Source organism: Corapipo altera, unplaced genomic scaffold, assembly GCF_003945725.1.
Source record: "Corapipo altera isolate COAL_440 unplaced genomic scaffold, ASM394572v1 200, whole genome shotgun sequence".
Taxonomy (NCBI): domain Eukaryota; kingdom Metazoa; phylum Chordata; class Aves; order Passeriformes; family Pipridae; genus Corapipo; species Corapipo altera.
In genome coordinates, this window is record NW_020884992.1 from 508,867 (window position 1) to 525,023 (window position 16,157).

Sequence of the window (16,157 nt, forward strand, 5' to 3'; positions counted from 1 at the left end):
CCCCCCCCCCCGCTGTCACACACTGCGACCCCCCTGCCACGCGCTGCCTCACACCCCCCGCACACCCACAGCCCCCCGTGGCAGCCCAGGGGCACAGAGGACTGTCCCCCTCCACGGGGGGCACATCCCCAGGTGTGGGGTGACCCACCTCCGGCCCCCCCCAGCCCAGCTCTCTGCTCCCACCGCACCGTGGGAAAGGGCTGGGGGTGGGTGCGGGACCCCCCACCCTGGCACCCCTGGGGCTGGGTTGCCCCGCGGGCAGGGCGGGCAGGTCGGGCTGGCTGCCAGCTCCCCCCTGCCGTCTGCCAGGCCGGAACGGGCCCCGGCGTGCCAGGGCAGGTGCTGGGGAAGGTGTCAGGGCAGGACAGGATGGGCGCCTGCCCGAGGCTGAGCCTCGTGCTCCCCACCTGCGGGGTGCTGAGCACCCATCCTGCCCGTGCCCCCTGGCTCACCTCGCACCCTCTGGGCACAGCAAGGGGAGGCAGCAACAGGGGGACAGACCCTGTGCCTCCCCCAGTCCTCCCTTTCGGGTCCATCCTCTGCAATCCCGTGGCCCTGCAGCAGCCCCGGGATGGGACGGTGGCAGTGGCCCGGGGGGAAGCAGAGTGTGACCCCATGGCCTTTGCTGGGCCCTGCTCCCTGGGGGATTCGGGGAGGGATGAAGGGATGGGGGTCCCGGCAGCTCCCGCTTTGTTCCCGCTTCGCCTCCACCCGGCAGTTGCCTGGCAACTCCATCCATGCGGCTGCCGGAGAGCGGCAAAACAAGTCCCCACTCCCCTCCGGGGCTGCTCGAGGCCCTGTCGGGATGGGATGGCAGAGCACGGCACATTAAGACACTGCATGTCCCTCCTATGTCCCTCAGATGTCCCCAGACCCCACCCAACACCCTCAAACCATCCCACCCTGCTGAGCTCCTCCGTTCCCTCTACCCAGGGTGTCCAGACAAGGGCTCCCAGCCCCGAGTGCAAGTGGTGCTTCTGCCTGGGCTGTAGCCACGTGGAGAGGGGCTTCTCCTGACAGCAGGAGGGGAAATTGAGGCTCAGAGAGACCCTGCTCGCTGCTGGCAGTGGGGCTGCACTGGGCCACACGGGCAGGAGGGACTCAGAGCACCGTGCCATGCCAAGGGCGATGCTCCTCCTGGGAAAGGTGCCCCAGATCTGGCCTGTCCCAGCCCCTCTCCCTGGCTCGGCAGGGACGGGGGCACTGCTGGCACAGAGAGAACTATTGGCTTAATTAATTTGCTGTTATTTCTCCTAACGAGCTGGGATCTGGAGCGGGCGCTTCCCTCAGTTGGTTGGCAGCCGCCGCGTTCCCCCGCCCGGAGCCGGGGGTGCGAAGCCTCCAGGCACTGCTCAAAACAGACCGTGTGTAGGAGGGAAAAATTACACCCCGGGAAAAATCCCTCCCCGAGCCAGCGCCTTAACCCACTTCCTGGCTGCAGCACTGGCAGAGGGGAGCTGCATGTTTGGGGAAGGTGAGACCCCCCCCTACAAAGGGAGAGCCGGGCCCTTGACCCCTGAGACCTCTGCCAGGAAGGGGAACTGAGGCAGGGGGACTGGGGAGGGATAAGGCAGCATGGCAGCAGGGGCAGGAGGGTGATGACTCTGCTCTGGGGCTCTGGGACCCCCACTCCACTGTCAGATGGCCTCTGGGACCCCCACCCCACTGCCAGCAGCCAGGGTAGGAGCTGAGCACCCTGACCCTGCTGCTGACAGTGAGGGCAGGAGCTGGAGAGAGCTGCAGAGAAGAGAGGAAAAGGGGGTGGGATGCAATGGGAGGAGTTCGGGTCCCCCCCGCCCTCAAAGCCACCCCCTGGCCTGCCAGCATCGTTCCCCCTGCCCATCCCATTGCAGGAGGGCAGAGCCCACCACAGCGCTCCCTCCATAGGATCAGGGTGGGCACAGGAGTGGGATACACGCCCCCCACTCCCTGTTTGGTGTGGGCAGGTGGGTGAGGGGCCGGCGGAGGCGGAGGCAGCTGAGGCGGGGACAGCACAGCACAGAAACGCGCGGGCGGCAGCTCCCGCACCACCAACACTCCAGTTGGTCCTTCCCCGACAGCCAGCGAGGCTGGGGGAGAGGAGGGGGCTCACTGCAGCCCCCAGCCCCGGGAGAGGAGGGGGCTCTGAGACAGGTGGCAGCTGCTCCCAGGGACGTGGGGGCGGCTGGTGCCAGGAACAGCGGAGCCGCAATTCCAGTCCCATCAGGAGCTCCTGGGAAGGGTAGAGCGGCTCCCGGGAAGAGGAGTGTGGCTCCCAGGGAGAGAGCAGCTCCTGGGAAGGAGGGAGCAGGTCCTGGGATGCCGCAGAGGGGACAACAGTCCAGCCAGGGAAGCTCAGATGGACTCTGTCCTTGCAGGTCTCAGCCCCAGGAGGGAGACGTGAGACAGGCCTGCTTCCTACAATGCTGACAGGGATGTGCATCCCATGGGATGGGAATCCAAATAACACAAAAGCCCAGCACAGTGTAAGGTCCAGGATTTCGCTTGTGTGACCATATGTCAATGACACATGTCAGCCTTAAGGCAGAGACACGGTGACACACAAAACATGAGGGGGTTCTGCTCTGGGGATGTGGCTTCAGTGGCTGAAACGAGACACGGAAAGGTCACGGAATCACAAACACCAAACAAAGAAGGAATTTTTGCTGGAGAGCAGGGCATGGATGAGGGATCCACCTGGAGAGCTGGCAGGTGGGTGCCAGGCCCCTGTCCTGGCCACAGATGGGGACGGGGCATCCGAGACGCCGCTCGCTCGGTGACGTCCCCCTCGCCCAGAGCCTGCGCCGGCAGCTGGCGCGTCCCCACGGCGTCCCGGCACGTGCCTGGGAGAGCAGCAGGAATCGGCAGGAATGGGCAGGAAGGGGCAGCTGGCCCTGCCAAGTTTCCTAATGCAATTTGCAAACGGCTGCGAGGACGCGGCCAAGCCGGAGCTGGAGCCGTGGGGCCGGCGGGACGCGGGAGGCACAGGGGGACGGGGCCGTGGCACAGGTGAGCCAGCCGGGATCGGCTTGGCACAGTCACCCCATGGGATCGGGAATCTGAACGGGGACACAAGGCTGCCATGGGGGAGGGAACCGAGGCGGGGACAGGCGCGGGGCTGCGGCGCTTCCTCGTGGGGCCAGAGCCCAGCCCGGAGCGTCGGGGCAGGTTCCAACACCCTCCACAGCCCCAGCAGCAACTCCCAAGTGCTGGGAGCAAACCTGGCCCTGCCGAGCTGGTTTGGGTGCTGGCTGGGCTGCTCGGGCAGCGTCGGGGTGCTGGGCACCCACAAACCTCCCCGTCACTGCCGAGAGGGCAGGTGGCAGCAGGGATGGGGGTCACCCTGTGGAATCCCATCTGAGAGCTCACTCTCACGGACCAGCACCAGTTACCAATGGCTTGTTGGGAAAAGAATTAGGAGCAGCTCCTAAATTAAGTGGTTCCTGCTCAGGCAGTGCGTTCCCAACAGCCTCCCATGACTCTCCCGCCCTTCCGCTGCTCCCAGAGTGGCAGAAATCAATTTGGTAATTGAAAAGAGAATTGAAATGAAGAACGAACTGGGGGGGGGGGGGGTCAGGGGATGTCACTGCTGCTTACCCAGACAAATAAATACGAAATACCCAAAAGAAACAAATCAGCTTTAATGAAGGAGCTGCTTCATTCCTTAAATAAAAACAGACCACGATCAAGCCAGCGGAGTTTGACATCCGGGGAGGGAGCGGGGAACGTTTAGTAAAGGGGAGAAGTTGGGAGAACGTGTGGCCAAGGACCGACTCGGGGGCTGGTTCTTCGGCGGCCCCAGCGCGGGGGAGGAGGGGGGTGGGCAGCAGTGGGATGGATTTCGGGAAGGCACCGCTCAGACCACGGGGGAAGTGCCTGGCCCTGAGCAGGTGCAGGTGTCTCATCCCGCTGCCTCACCTCCGCGCAGGGAAGGAGCCATTCCAAGGAGCAGCTTCCTCCTCGCCGAGGTGCCGAGTCTGGTGCTGAGATTCCCGTGGCCACATCCCTACGTGTTGCTCCTCTCCTTTGATTTTTCACCTTTGCTGTCCTGGGAGGGGGAAGAGCAGCAGAGGTTCAGGACCACTCCAAACCCTGGCATGGGAGGCTCAGTGCTATGGATGGGTCCTGCCAGCAAACCTCCCACATCTGGGTGCCAACCTCCCCCCCCCCCAACCTCCCCCTCTGGGCACAACCAGCTCTCCGTGCCAACCTCTCCTTGTGGTTCCAGATTTTTCCATCACAAGGGCTTTCTCAGGGCCCCTCCATCAGACAATCTGCTTCCCAGCCCTCCCTGTGTATGGGAACCCACCGGCACATGCCTGCCCGGGTCTGGGCTTGCTCGGCTTCCATATGTGAGGAAGGTATGGAAAGGGAAACCAAAAACACACACGTGGCACTCCAGCACGCTCACACACGCACAGCTCACAGCACTGGAGCAGGGAGACCATTCCCAGTGCAGGGAAGCATTCTCATCCCTGAAAAACCTTTAATTCTCCTGCCTGAATTATCTACTAATAAGGTCTCAACATTTACTCTTCCAGAGAATTCCTGCCTCCTAGCTTAGGGCTGGGTTTTTCCCTCTCTAAATTGTTCTTTTTTTCTACCCTGAGCAAATAATTAAAAAAAAAAAAAAAAGAGTCAACTTCAGACTTACTTTTTACGTGGTTTTAGTTTTAAAGATTTAAGTAACTCAAATTAACTGGAGCCCTGCTTACCACCTGCAAAGAGAAGCTGAGGTTTGGGACAGGTCAAAGACGAAAACAGGTTTAAGATTTCCTCAGAACAAGGTTAGTTTTTCGGGATGGGAGAGGGAACTGCAGCCTCACACACGCCAGTGGTACCACACACACACACACACACACACACACACAGACCCAAGTGAGGGGACGGTACCTCTGGAGGGGGTGGTTTGATGGTCACAGGCTGGGACGTCCGGCGGGGCGGGGAAGGCTTGGGCTGCACCTGCTGCTGGACAGTGTTGTAGTAGGTGACCCCCCCGTACACCTGGGACTGTGCCTGCGGGAGCAGCGGGGTCAGAGCTCCGGGCTGGGGGGGCTGGGAGACCCCACACGGCCCCTGCCAGGCTTGACAGCTGCCCCCAGCCAGCACCAAGGGTGAGCCGGCATGGGGAGGGGGCTAACCTGTGCTGTGCCCCCCAGGGATCAGCTCCTGAGGCCCCTCGTGTACCCCCACCCCTTGCTGGGGTCCCGCTGGTAGGGTGGGCAGAGATGGGACACCGCCCATGGCAGAGGGGATTCCCTCATCCTGCAGTTCCCTAATGCCATGGAATGCCTGTGCTTCCCAACAGCTTTTCCACAGGGACACAGCTCCCCCGGCACACTCAGCCCCGTGGCCCAGGGGTCAGGATCTGCCCCCAGAGTGGGGATCACCCGGAGCAGCAGGAAGGGCAGGGAGTGTCTGGAGCTCAGGGATTGTGCAGCTCTCTGTCCTGCCACGGCGTGTCAGCCCTGCTCCGGGACGGGGATCTGGGCTGGGCTGGGCTCATCTGCCTCCTCACACACATCTAGTCTGCTCTGATCTGCCTTTGCAAGGATATGGTCTGCCCTGCCTCCTGGAGAATCTGATCTGATCTGTCTCCTCACAGGGATCTGATCTGGTCTGACCCTCACAGGGATCCGATCCAATCCGCCTCCTCAGGGATCTGCTCTGATCTGTCTCCTCACGGACACGATCCAATTTGTCTCCTCGCTGCTCGGCAGCAACCTTAGATGTGGAGTTGGGTCACAGAGCAAGAAAATCCAGCCCCATGTTCACACCATCCAGTTCCCAGCCTCCATCCCAAACAGAACCAACTTCCAAAGCCGTTCCCAAGGTGTCCTTGGCTCAGCAGGGACCTGGAGGGGCTGTGCCTGTTCCCAAGTTTCTGGTGGGCTGTCTCCTGTTCCGCAGGGGAACGCCTCGATTTCAGATCCCCCAGTACAGGATTTCCAGACCCCACACGCAGGGAGCAATCCTTTCCAGGATGGCAGCAGCCTCCCCCTCACGGAGCAGCACAGCTGCTCCACATCCTCTCCCAGGAAAACCTCGGAGAACACACCCCACACTCCACAGGGTCCCTCCCGCTTGGGAAGGAGCCGCGGCACACCCGGCTTACCTGTGTGTTGGGATAGAGATGCGGAGGGGGCGGAGGGGGCAGAGCTCCGGGGGGGTAGGGGTAGCCAGGATTCCCAAAATTCATCACTCCAGGGGCGGAGAAGTAGGTCGGAGTGAGCAGCTGCTGCGGCGGGGGCTGGCCCGGGGGCATGGACACCGGCGGGGGGTACAGGCCGGGGTTTGCCATGGCGGGGGGCGTCTGGTGGGGGTGTAAACCTGGAGGTGATGGGAAGGAGAGGGATGTCACTGGAGAAGCCACCGTGTCCCGTGGAGGGCTGGGCTGGCAGCAGGAAGAAGCACGCTCTGCTCCAAGGCTCCCCTGCAGCCCCACGCTGGGGAGGGACACAGGGCACGGCCCCTTCCCCAATTCCAGGTCCTGATTCACTGGGATAGGACATGACCCCATGACAAATCCACTTCAGGAAACAGTTTTGGTAGCAAGCAGAGAATGTGCCAGTTCAACAGCTTCTAGTTCTGCTTTTCCCTGAGCTACAGGAACAGGGAGTGAGGAACCAGCCCAGTGCCCACGGAAGGGAGCAGCTCAGCCCAGAGGGGCCCAACAGGGACCTGCAGAGATCCAGCTAAGAGCTGCCAAAGGTTCAAATTCCCCCACCCTGCACTGGCTGGAAGCTCCAGAAACACCTATTTGTTTCTTTCCTTAAAACTGACACTGAAAAATGGATTCCCCCAGTGACAGAGGCTGTGGGAAACCAGAGTTCCCTGTCGCCCAGGTCCAGGGGTGTCCCGCTGGCTCCTCACCTGGATGAGGGAGGTGCATCTCCGGCTGCACGATCATCCCTTGGGGTGGCAGCGGGGCCGGGTTCTCCCCGTGGGTGTAGATTGGTCCCTGGAATTGTACTGCAACACATGACAGCCTGTGAGGAAAAGCTCCACGGAATTTCATTCCCCTGCAGCAGGACACGCAGCCCAGTAGCCCCGAGGGCTCCCAGCCAGCTCCCACGGCACACGCAGGCTCCCAGGCTCACAGCTGCCATGTGATCCCAACAGAAAAGCCTCCTACTCCCTTAGGAAAGCAAGAAAATACTCAGGGAATTTTTTCTCTAACACTTTAAATGCTGGAGGGAATTTCTAATCCATCCTCAGCCCCACTCTGTGACTCTCCCTGCTCTCAAAGGTCAAAGACCTGATTTAAAGTTCATTTCAAATCCCAGCTCTCGGGAAGAATTGGGGTGTCCTAAGAGCCCTGGCTCAGGGAGGGGACAACACTGAGGATAATTCCACGGTTTAAACACAACCAGGGAGGCTCCCAGCAGCCTTTTAGTCACCGTATGAGGGGCCACAGTGACACTACAACAAAGGAAAGAGAGGACAAAGCCCACCCTGATCTTCCCAACACTAAAAAGAGGAGGGGGGGATTCCTGCTCCAGCTGCCCAGCTCTGAGCACCCATGGAGACTCGGGAGCAGGGGGGAAACACTCACGTGGGTCATAGTAGTGCCCTTCCATGATGCTGATGTGCATGGGGGGCGCGGGCTCTGGCACGGGGGGTCTCTGGCGCTGTGAGGAGTAACGCTTGACACGGCCCCCCGGCACCGCCTGCAAGAGTCCCGGCGTCAGGGGGGATTGGGAGGCACCAACACCACACACCTCCCACCCAAACCTCCCCTGGGTCACCCCCAAACACCCCCGAAGGGGAAAGGCTGAGGTGTCAGGCAGCCTCTAATTACCCCAACCCCAAGCAATTAGAGCCCGTCTCCGGGATCGCGCGTTACCATCTCCTCCATCCGGTTGAACTGCGGCGGTGGCCCAGTTCCCACGTGCATATGGTTGGGAATACCTGAGGAAGGAACAGACTGGTTGTTATTGTGGTTTGTGCTCGGTCCCAGGCCGGAGCTGCCTCACCCAGGGATGTTGCTGTGGCTCAGCTCTCTCTCCCATGACATGGAACCTTCGGACTTCATCACCCTCATGGTAATTTTAAATATTTTGGGACAAATTACAGGCTGTTTTGTCACTCCACGCTCACCCACGGTGCTCAGCACCTTCTAAATCCTGCTTAAAAAAATAAATCCACGTCCTGGTTTAAGCTCTGAGTCTACTGAGACATAGATCTCTTCCAGGTGGATCAAGGATCCAGGTGGGATCTGAAGGTGCAGTTTAAACCCTCTGCAGGGTGTAAATGCCTTTATCAAGGGAACCTTTGGAATCAAACAGTGAAGTGACGGCTTTTAAAACCATGGTTTAAACCACGGTGCCAAGGTGACCACAGGTGATCCCAGGGGAGTGAAAATGGACTAAATAAATAACTGGAAGTGCTCACGGATCACTGACAGTGCAAATGCAGGCACAGGGATGCAGAATGGACCGATGGGAGCCAAATGCTTCCCAGAATTAACTCCTCCCTCATCCACTAGGGACAAACAAGGGACAGCAGAGTCACGGGCAGAATGTGACACAGCCTAGAGCTGTCCCAAGGGAAATTTGTGAAGACACTTCATTTTTAAGCATAAAAACACCCAAAAATACACAATCTCAGCTCTTCTGAACTCTCATCCCACTGCCACGTTTCCATCCTGTCCAAGGGTCTGTTCACACACAGACTTCCCAGTCCCACCAGTACAAAATGACTTCTGGTTCCACGACCTCAACCACACAGACGCTTATGAAAGCAGCAAGTCACTTCCTTCTCCTTGATCCAGTTTTATTCCCCTCGGGAAGCACTCTAGCCCTCCCCAGAACACTCTAATTCTGCACAGGGATAATTATACCTGGATGACCTCTCCATGGATACGCAACTGGAACTGTCCTCAGCTGGCAGCAAGGTAACTCTGCCCCAAGTCCCTTCCTCCTCCCAGGCACAAAGGGATTTGTCAATCCCAGCCAGGCCTCAGCTGGTGGAAACCAAGGCCCAGTTCCAGGAAATGAGCTGATAAACAGGGAAAAGTTCCCTCCTGCTCCAGCAGGACATCCAGTTATTGATCCTTATCTCCTGCATGAGTCAGTCTAGCTGTGATTCACACCACAGGGAGAGGGAAAGGATCTCCCCTTCCGTCCTTCCCAGACCTAACTCCATTCACCTGCTGGAATGTTTAATTTCCCCCTTTTTCTCTGTGGTTTTGTCCCCACTGCACTTCCTCAGCAGGAACCATCCACCCTGGGACTGGGCTCGGGCAGAGACAGCTCAACTCCAACCAGCTGCATGGAGCAGGATGGCACTGGGCTGCTGGAAAACCAGGAGGCTACTCCCACTTACCCCTCATCTCCCGAGGTGGGATGAACTGGGATTGCCCCGGGGTCCAGTTCTGCTCCGTCAGGTTCATCTGGGTCATCTCCTGCTCGAGTCCATCCACGCTGGATTCCACTGGCGACTCCCAGTTGCTCTTGGCTGGTGGGGGGGAGGTCTCTGCAGGTGTGGGTTTTGGAATGACAGGAGCCAGCCCCTCGGAAGCGGGCGCTTCCTCCGACAGCTTCCCCGCGTCCCCAGCCTTCACTCTGGTCCTTCTTGCCCGGGAATAGGATTTCTTCTCAACTGGTCTGTCTGGTGGCGGCTGCGCAGCATCAGCAGCCATGGCTTGGTTTTCCAGAGCCCCCTCCTCCTTCCCGGGGCTGCCATGGATATGTGGCACCTCCAGCTCGGGGGACGTGTCCCTCGGCGGGCTCTGCTCCGCCCGCTTCCCGCGGTAGCCGCTCTCCTGCTTGGCTTGTTCCCCGTTTCTGTGTGGGACACCCGCTTCCGAAGCCCGGTAGCCTGGACGGGTCTCCTTGTAGCCCCCCATCCTGGGGTAGTTCCTGGGGGGGGGCATCCTGCCGGTGCTGGCAGAGCTGCGGCCGGTGAAGGGCCGTGGGGGGGCCGAGGGGCTCTTGGCCCCCTGGTGCCTCGGGGGCTTCGGGGGCCTCTCGCTGGACCAGTTGGGGTCTCGCTGAGGGGGACTCCCAAACCTGGGGGAGAAAAACAGCACAATTAACTGGAAAGAAACCCCTGAGTGGGAGGAATTGCTGTGCCCCTCTCTGGGATGCACGTCTAGAAATCCCAGGAATAAGTGATGGCTTTTTAAATCCACACGGCACTTTGGTTTAAACCATAAACCACGGTGCCAAGGTGATCACAGGTGATCCCAGGGGAGTGAAAACAGACAAAATAAACACTGGAAGTGCTCATGGATCACTGACAATGCAAATACAGGCACAGGAAGACAGAATGGACTGAGGGCAGCCAAATGCTTCTGAGAATTAACTGTTCCATACAACAGGGCTTCCCCTCTTTGGGGCCCCAGACCCATCCTCTCACGGGACAATCCAGGCCCTGGTGTGACTCTGGGGCTCACCGTGGTTTGCGCATCCTCCTGGGCTTGATGTCGTCGGGGTTGTGGGCTGAGCGGATGTCATATCCGTACAGAGCAATCAGCTCCTGCCTGGTCTTGGGGGCCTGCTCGTCCTCCCGGAATTTGTCGTGTTCCCAGCGCCCCTCGTCCTTCCACAGCTTCCGCTGACGGCCCTTGGGCCTGGAGCAGGGACACAGGGAGGAGCAAGGATGTACAGCTGAGATGTGGCAGCTTCAAGCAGTCCCACACACAGAGACCGAGCATTCCCAGGGCAGGGAATGCACAGGAGGCAGCATTCCTCCTTCCCCCCACTCCTCCTGCCCAGCAGCTGCTGGTGACCCACTGCTCTTTGGGAAAAGCAGCAGGAAGGGTCACTGCTCCCTGGCATGAGGCTTTTTTTGAGAGCTTATTTGCATCTCTTGTTCAAAACAAAAACCTGAAGTGTCCTGGAAGGACACAGAGCAGGTAACGGAAGCATGGACCTTCCCAGTGCATCCCACTGAAACGAGGAGCTGTGCTGCCAGAGGTTGGCCTGGAAGCTGGCCTGGAATGGCCTCCCTCTCCCAGAGCCCCTGGGGGACACATACCTGACCTCCTCCTCCTGCGTCTGCCCTCGCAGGTCGTGCTCGAAGAAGAGCCCCTTGCGCGGGATGTACGCGGGGTTCTTCCGATCCTCATCGTCGTCCAGGTGCTTGGGGACCTTCTTCCCAACTTTTTTCTCCACAGGCTCCGTGCTCTCCTGTCAGAACCAGCGAGCTCTCACCACTGCAGCAGTCCTGCTGCCAGCTCCCAGCCCATCCCTGCGGGACACCCACCTGCCCGTCCCCGCTCTGCCGCTCGCCCGTCACCGCTCCCTTGGCATCCAGCTTCTCACTGCCCTTCTCTGCTCTGGCTGCTGACTCGCAGGAGTCGGTGCTGTCCTGCTTCAAGTCCACCTTGGAGCTTTCTTCCTCGCTGTAATCCTCCTCCTCCGCCTGGCAGACACCCAGTGACTCAAATGTGCTCCGTTAGAAACAGATCTCCCAGGCATCTCCCCAAATCTGGAGTTAGATCCAGCAACAGATCCCCCAGGACTTCCCCCAGATCTGGAGTTAGACCCAGCAACAGGTCCCACAGGAATATCCCCAAATCTGCAGTTAGATGCCACAGCAGATCCCCCAGGAATCTCCCCAAATCTGGAATGAGATCCCTGTTCCAGCTGTTAGACCTGACTTTTCAAAAGCAGAGGATTAGCTCTTAAAATTCTTCCTATCCCAGTATTTTTACAGAAAAAGCAAAGGCTAAATAAACCCAACCTCTCCCAGGAAAGTGAGGATCCAACAGGCTATCTGGAATGGAGCTGGGATCAGCTCCCCCACAAAGCCCTGACATCCCATCACTCCAAAAAGGGCTCCTACAAACTGGGGAGACTGGTGATCACAGGCCCTTCCTTCCACGCCGAGGGCCCGGATCCAGCCAGAGCCACGTTTCCAAATTCCCTGGAGTTCCTCAGCTGACTCACTCTGCTCAGGAGCGTGACCTGGTTTCACCCTCCAGGAGCCTTCGGAGGCTGGAGCCGAACTAAAAATAGCTCAGGGTGATTAACCAAACCCTGCTCCATTTTCCTCTTTCAACACAGCCCTTGCACATCGGCTGCTCCCGGTGTTTACGCCGGGGAAGCCCAGGCCGGGCATTATTTTTAGGCACAGGAACAGAGTCATCCTGGCACGAGTGGTGATGCAACAACCCCGCTGCCACCGGGAGTCTCCACGCAGGATTCCAGGCTGGAAGAGCTCCGGGAGCTGCCCCGTTCCCTCCCTGTGCTGCCGCGCTCCTTCCTCATTAACGGCAGTGCTTAATTCCCAAACTGAGATTAACTCCCAAATTAACAGCTTGGATTTCCTCTGCCTGGTGGTTTGTGTGTTCCCTAACCACTGGACCCCTGAAGGATCCCAAAACAAGACATGGATTTTCCCTAGAAACCCTTCACTATGACCCTCAGAGACCAGAACTACTCTAAACTTCCTGGAAATCTTTGAGTTCTGAAAATCCAGGGAAACCTGCAGCCCCCAGGCACTGGTGGGGTGGGATTCCCTCAGCACCCTCAACTCCTGGGATGCGTCGCTCCTCCAGCTGCTCCTTCAGAACACAGGGAAGCTCCTGGGATGCTCCCAACCACCACTTTGCTTTTTAATTTCAACTAATTAAAACCCAGTGAACATCCCACACTCCTCCCACGCCCTTCTTGGCCATGGCAAATCCTGTTCCCAGTGTCTGAGGAGCCAGGAGAGTTTTCCCCGGCACGTACTGGCCCTACACCCTCCCACCAACACAGGGACACTGGTCCCAGTGCCAGGGACTGTATCCCAGGGGCTGGCACTGGGAGAGGCTGTTTCCTCGGGAGACAGAGGGGTCAAGTGGAAGAGATCCAAGGACACAGCCTGGGAGTTGTGCTGAAATTCCATGAGAACCAGTCGCTTACCTCCGAGTCCTCGGCGCTTTCATAGTCTGAGAGCACGGCTGTAGGGAGGGAAAATGGTTGGGATCAGGGCAGGGCCAGACATGGCTCCTCTCCCAGTGCCACCAAATCCCTTCCAAAGGGAATCTGGAGGCGAGCACCATCCCGGATCAACACCCCAAACAGCCCAGAAGGGAGTAGGAGCGAGTTTGGGGTGTGCTGTCTCAGCACCTCATGTTACAAGTGAATATTTGGGATGGCAACAACCACAGGATTGCTGGAAAAGCCATTTTATCTGATTTCTACTTATCTTTTTTTTTTTTTTTTTTTTTTGCACACAAACAATTGCTTGCAACAACCAGAGGTCATCACTCACCATCTCCTTCGATGCCATCCTCGCTTTCCTGCGGAGAGAGGAGAGAGAGGGGAGTTAGAGGAAGAGGAGACCAGCAGCCAGTTCCCTGCAGCATGGAAACATGGAATCCTGGAACTGTTCAGACTGGGACAAAATACTTAAGATCGCCAAGTCCATTACCCCAGCACTGCCTTGTCACTAATCCATGTCCCCAGGTGCCACATCCACCTGGTTTTGAACACTTCCAGGGAGGGTGATTCCACCACTGCCTGGACAGCTCGTTCCAGTGCTTTACAATCTCTTCCATGAAGAAATTTTCCCTATGAACTATCTACTAGCCTAGTATCTTTTCTAGCTTCTACTGTTTCATCCTAGCATCTGTTTTTCCTAATATCCAGGATCCCGTGATCCCAGACACAACCACAGCAAGGTCTGGCCCTGTTCCTGTCGCATCCACCCTTGGAAGTTCAGCTCCAGTGACCACAAAGGAACAAATTCCAGGGCCCCAGTGGCTTTCCAGAGCAGCTACGCTGTTTGAGAGCAAAGCACAGCCTATGTCAGTGCTGGGGGTCTCCAGGGAACAGAGTGGCAATGACAGGAGTGCCAGGATCCCTCTCTCGCCAAGGGAGAGTCAGGGAAAGGGTAAAACCAGGGAATAACGCACAGATGCCGTGCAGGATCCAACTCAGGAAAGGGGCTGGATGAAGGAACAGCTCAGAGCAGGAAAAGTGTTCAGTAAAACTGTTGCCCAGAAAAGCTGTGGCTGCCCCAGCCCTGGAAGTGCCCAAGGTCAAGTTGGACGGGGCTTGGAGCAACCTGGGACAGTGGAAGGTGTCCCTGCCCATGGCAGGGGGTGGGACTGGATGGGCTTTAAGGTCCCTCCCAACCTAAACCATTCCATGATTCCATGATACATGAACAGACTGACCCAACTGTGCAGGAAAAACAACCTCAGAGCACAAACTACCAGCCAAGGCACGAGATAAACCCAAACACCAAAACAACCACGTGAAAACACACTGGGAATCAGGGGGAGCTGGAAATAACCAGCCCTAGAACCCAAAACAGGAGAGAACTGCAGCTGGATGTGAACTGTCAGAGCAGAACTGCCCGATGAGGGGAGGGAACAGCAGCCCCCACCTGCCTGCCCCTCACTGCAGGGACCCCAGGGATGGGGATGGGACCCCAGGAATGGGGACAGGTCCCTAGGAATGGGGATGAGACCCCAGGAATGGGAGCTCAGGCAGGTAGATGGGGAACAGGGAACAAACCCTGGGGCACAGGGGGACAGAGCAAAGCCCCTCCCTGGTCCTGGGGGGCCACAGAGCCCTCCCCCCCGGGGCTTCCCCAGTCCTGCTCCCCCCAACACACAGAGGGGTTCTGCCCCAATTCCCCCAGTACCTCCAATTCCCCAGCCTGCTGCTCCCTCAGCTCTCCAGCCTCCTCTTGTCCCCCACGCTCCCAGGCCCCAGTACCAGCTTCCCCCAGCTCTAAGACCTCTGACTTCTCCCACGGGACCCCCCAGACACCAGAGCAACCCCCCAGCCCCCTGCCTCCCTCAGGAGGGTCCCCCTGTCGCCAAGGACTCCAAATTACCCCCGACCCCCAAGACGCAGGATCCCCCCCTCCAGCCCCTTCCCGAGGGTCCCCAGTGCCCCCGATTTCCCCCACGCCCCCCCCGTCCCATTCACCAGAGCCCTCCCCCGTTCCCCAGCCCTCCCACTCCATCCTCAGTGTCCCCAAGTTCCCAACTTCCCCCCCACACACACCAAAACCCCCTCCCGGTCTCCCCAGATCCCGCCTTCCCCGGGGTCCCCGAAATCAGAGCCCAGAGCCGCCCCCATCGCTCCCAGTGCCCCCAAGGTCCCACCTCCCCCTCCCGGGGTCCCGCCGCGCCCACCCCTCACTCACACACTCCGACTCGGCCGCGCTCTTCCCCCCGGCCCCACCGGCGCTCTCGGCCCCGCGACCCCGCGGCCCGGCTCCCAAGGCCCCCGCGGCGCGGTGCGGCGGCCGCGGCGAGCCGGACCGGGAACGCGACCGGGAGCCGGAGGCCGAGCGGGAGCGCGGGGAGCGCGGGGAGCCCGGCGCGGACGCGGCGCTGTCGGAGGCCGCCGAGCCGTCGCTGTCCTCGCTGTCCTGCGAGGCGCGCTGCCGCCGCCGGTCCGCCATCTTGGCCGCGGGGCACCACGGGACGGGCCGCGCGCGCCGCTCCCCCCCCCCCCCCCCCCCCCGGGCCCCCCCCCCCCCCCCCCCCCGGGGGGGGGCGAGCGCCGCCGGGCCGTCCCCCCCCCCCCCCGCCCCCCGCGCGAAAAGGAGGTCACCCCAAAGGAAAGGACTGGGGGGAGGGGGGGGGGGCGGAGTTTGTTTAAACACCATCACAGCAACCCAGCGGCCTTTTCCTCTTTTATTGTAAAAACAAAAAAATAAACCACAACGGAAAAAAAAAAAAAAAAGAGAAAACCAATAAAAAAATAATAAAATAAAGCGGCGAGCGGGTGTGCACACGAGCGCGTGAAAAACCCCCCTTCCCCCCCCCCCCCCGGCGGCGCCCGTCCGGAATGTGTTTAGAACTCGGGTGGGTTTTTTTATTGCTTTTTTTTTTTTTTAGCGATTTCCGGCTTTTTTTTTTTTTAAGGTGTTTTTGTTGTTGTTTGTTTGTTTGTGAAACTCCGGGGTTAATGAAAGAGAAGGGGAGCGATGGGGGATAAAAGTGGGGGGGTGTGGGGTCAGGGTAAAGAGGAGGAAAAAGGGGGGGAGAAGGGCAGAAAAGAGGGAGGAAAAGGGCGGTGAAAAAGAGGGGAAAAGGAGGGGGAAAAGGGCGGAAAAAAGAGCAGAAAAAAGGGGAGGAAAGGGAAAAAAGGGGGAAGGAAAAAGGGGACACATGGAGCTCGCCCCATAGAGCCCCCTCCCCACCCATCCAGCGCCACAGCGTCAGGTCCCAGCACCGAGAGGGGTCCAGCAGCACCCGGGGGGCTCAGCCAGGGAAC

The 16,157-nt window shown here is 59.2% G+C and overlaps 2 protein-coding genes across 10 annotated transcripts in view; both read right to left on the minus strand.

Annotated features, from left to right (window-relative positions):
- RAPGEFL1 (Rap guanine nucleotide exchange factor like 1) overlaps positions 1 to 735 on the minus strand; it is an 11,913-nt gene extending 11,178 nt beyond the window's left edge. The window contains exon 1 of the mRNA XM_027666357.1: positions 453 to 735. Coding sequence (XP_027522158.1) covers positions 453 to 735 — 283 coding nt within the window. The remainder of the gene's footprint in view (positions 1 to 452) is intronic.
- Positions 736 to 3,596: 2,861 nt separating this feature from the next.
- CASC3 (CASC3, exon junction complex subunit) lies at positions 3,597 to 15,364 on the minus strand. 9 transcript variants are annotated; one of them, XR_003531468.1, is made up of 15 exons: positions 15,079 to 15,364; positions 13,189 to 13,216; positions 12,837 to 12,874; positions 11,191 to 11,349; positions 10,963 to 11,114; positions 10,379 to 10,555; positions 9,307 to 9,992; positions 7,826 to 7,890; positions 7,535 to 7,649; positions 6,853 to 6,951; positions 6,095 to 6,309; positions 5,583 to 5,703; positions 4,873 to 4,995; positions 4,634 to 4,710; positions 3,597 to 4,027 (listed from the first exon to the last, which is right to left on the minus strand). XR_003531468.1 is itself a non-coding variant. In XM_027666426.1 (15 exons), the coding sequence occupies exons 1-14, from the start codon at positions 15,337 to 15,339 to the stop codon at positions 4,675 to 4,677; spliced, it is 2,235 nt and encodes a 744-aa protein (XP_027522227.1). In that variant the 5' UTR covers positions 15,340 to 15,364; the 3' UTR covers positions 3,597 to 4,027; positions 4,634 to 4,674. The 9 variants fall into 9 exon arrangements, 8 of the variants coding, with proteins under 8 accessions (XP_027522227.1, XP_027522226.1, XP_027522223.1 ...); XM_027666426.1 differs by having other exon boundaries at positions 4,634 to 4,697; positions 5,610 to 5,703; XM_027666425.1 differs by having other exon boundaries at positions 4,634 to 4,697; positions 5,604 to 5,703.
- Between the last annotated feature and the right edge of the window lie 793 nt (positions 15,365 to 16,157).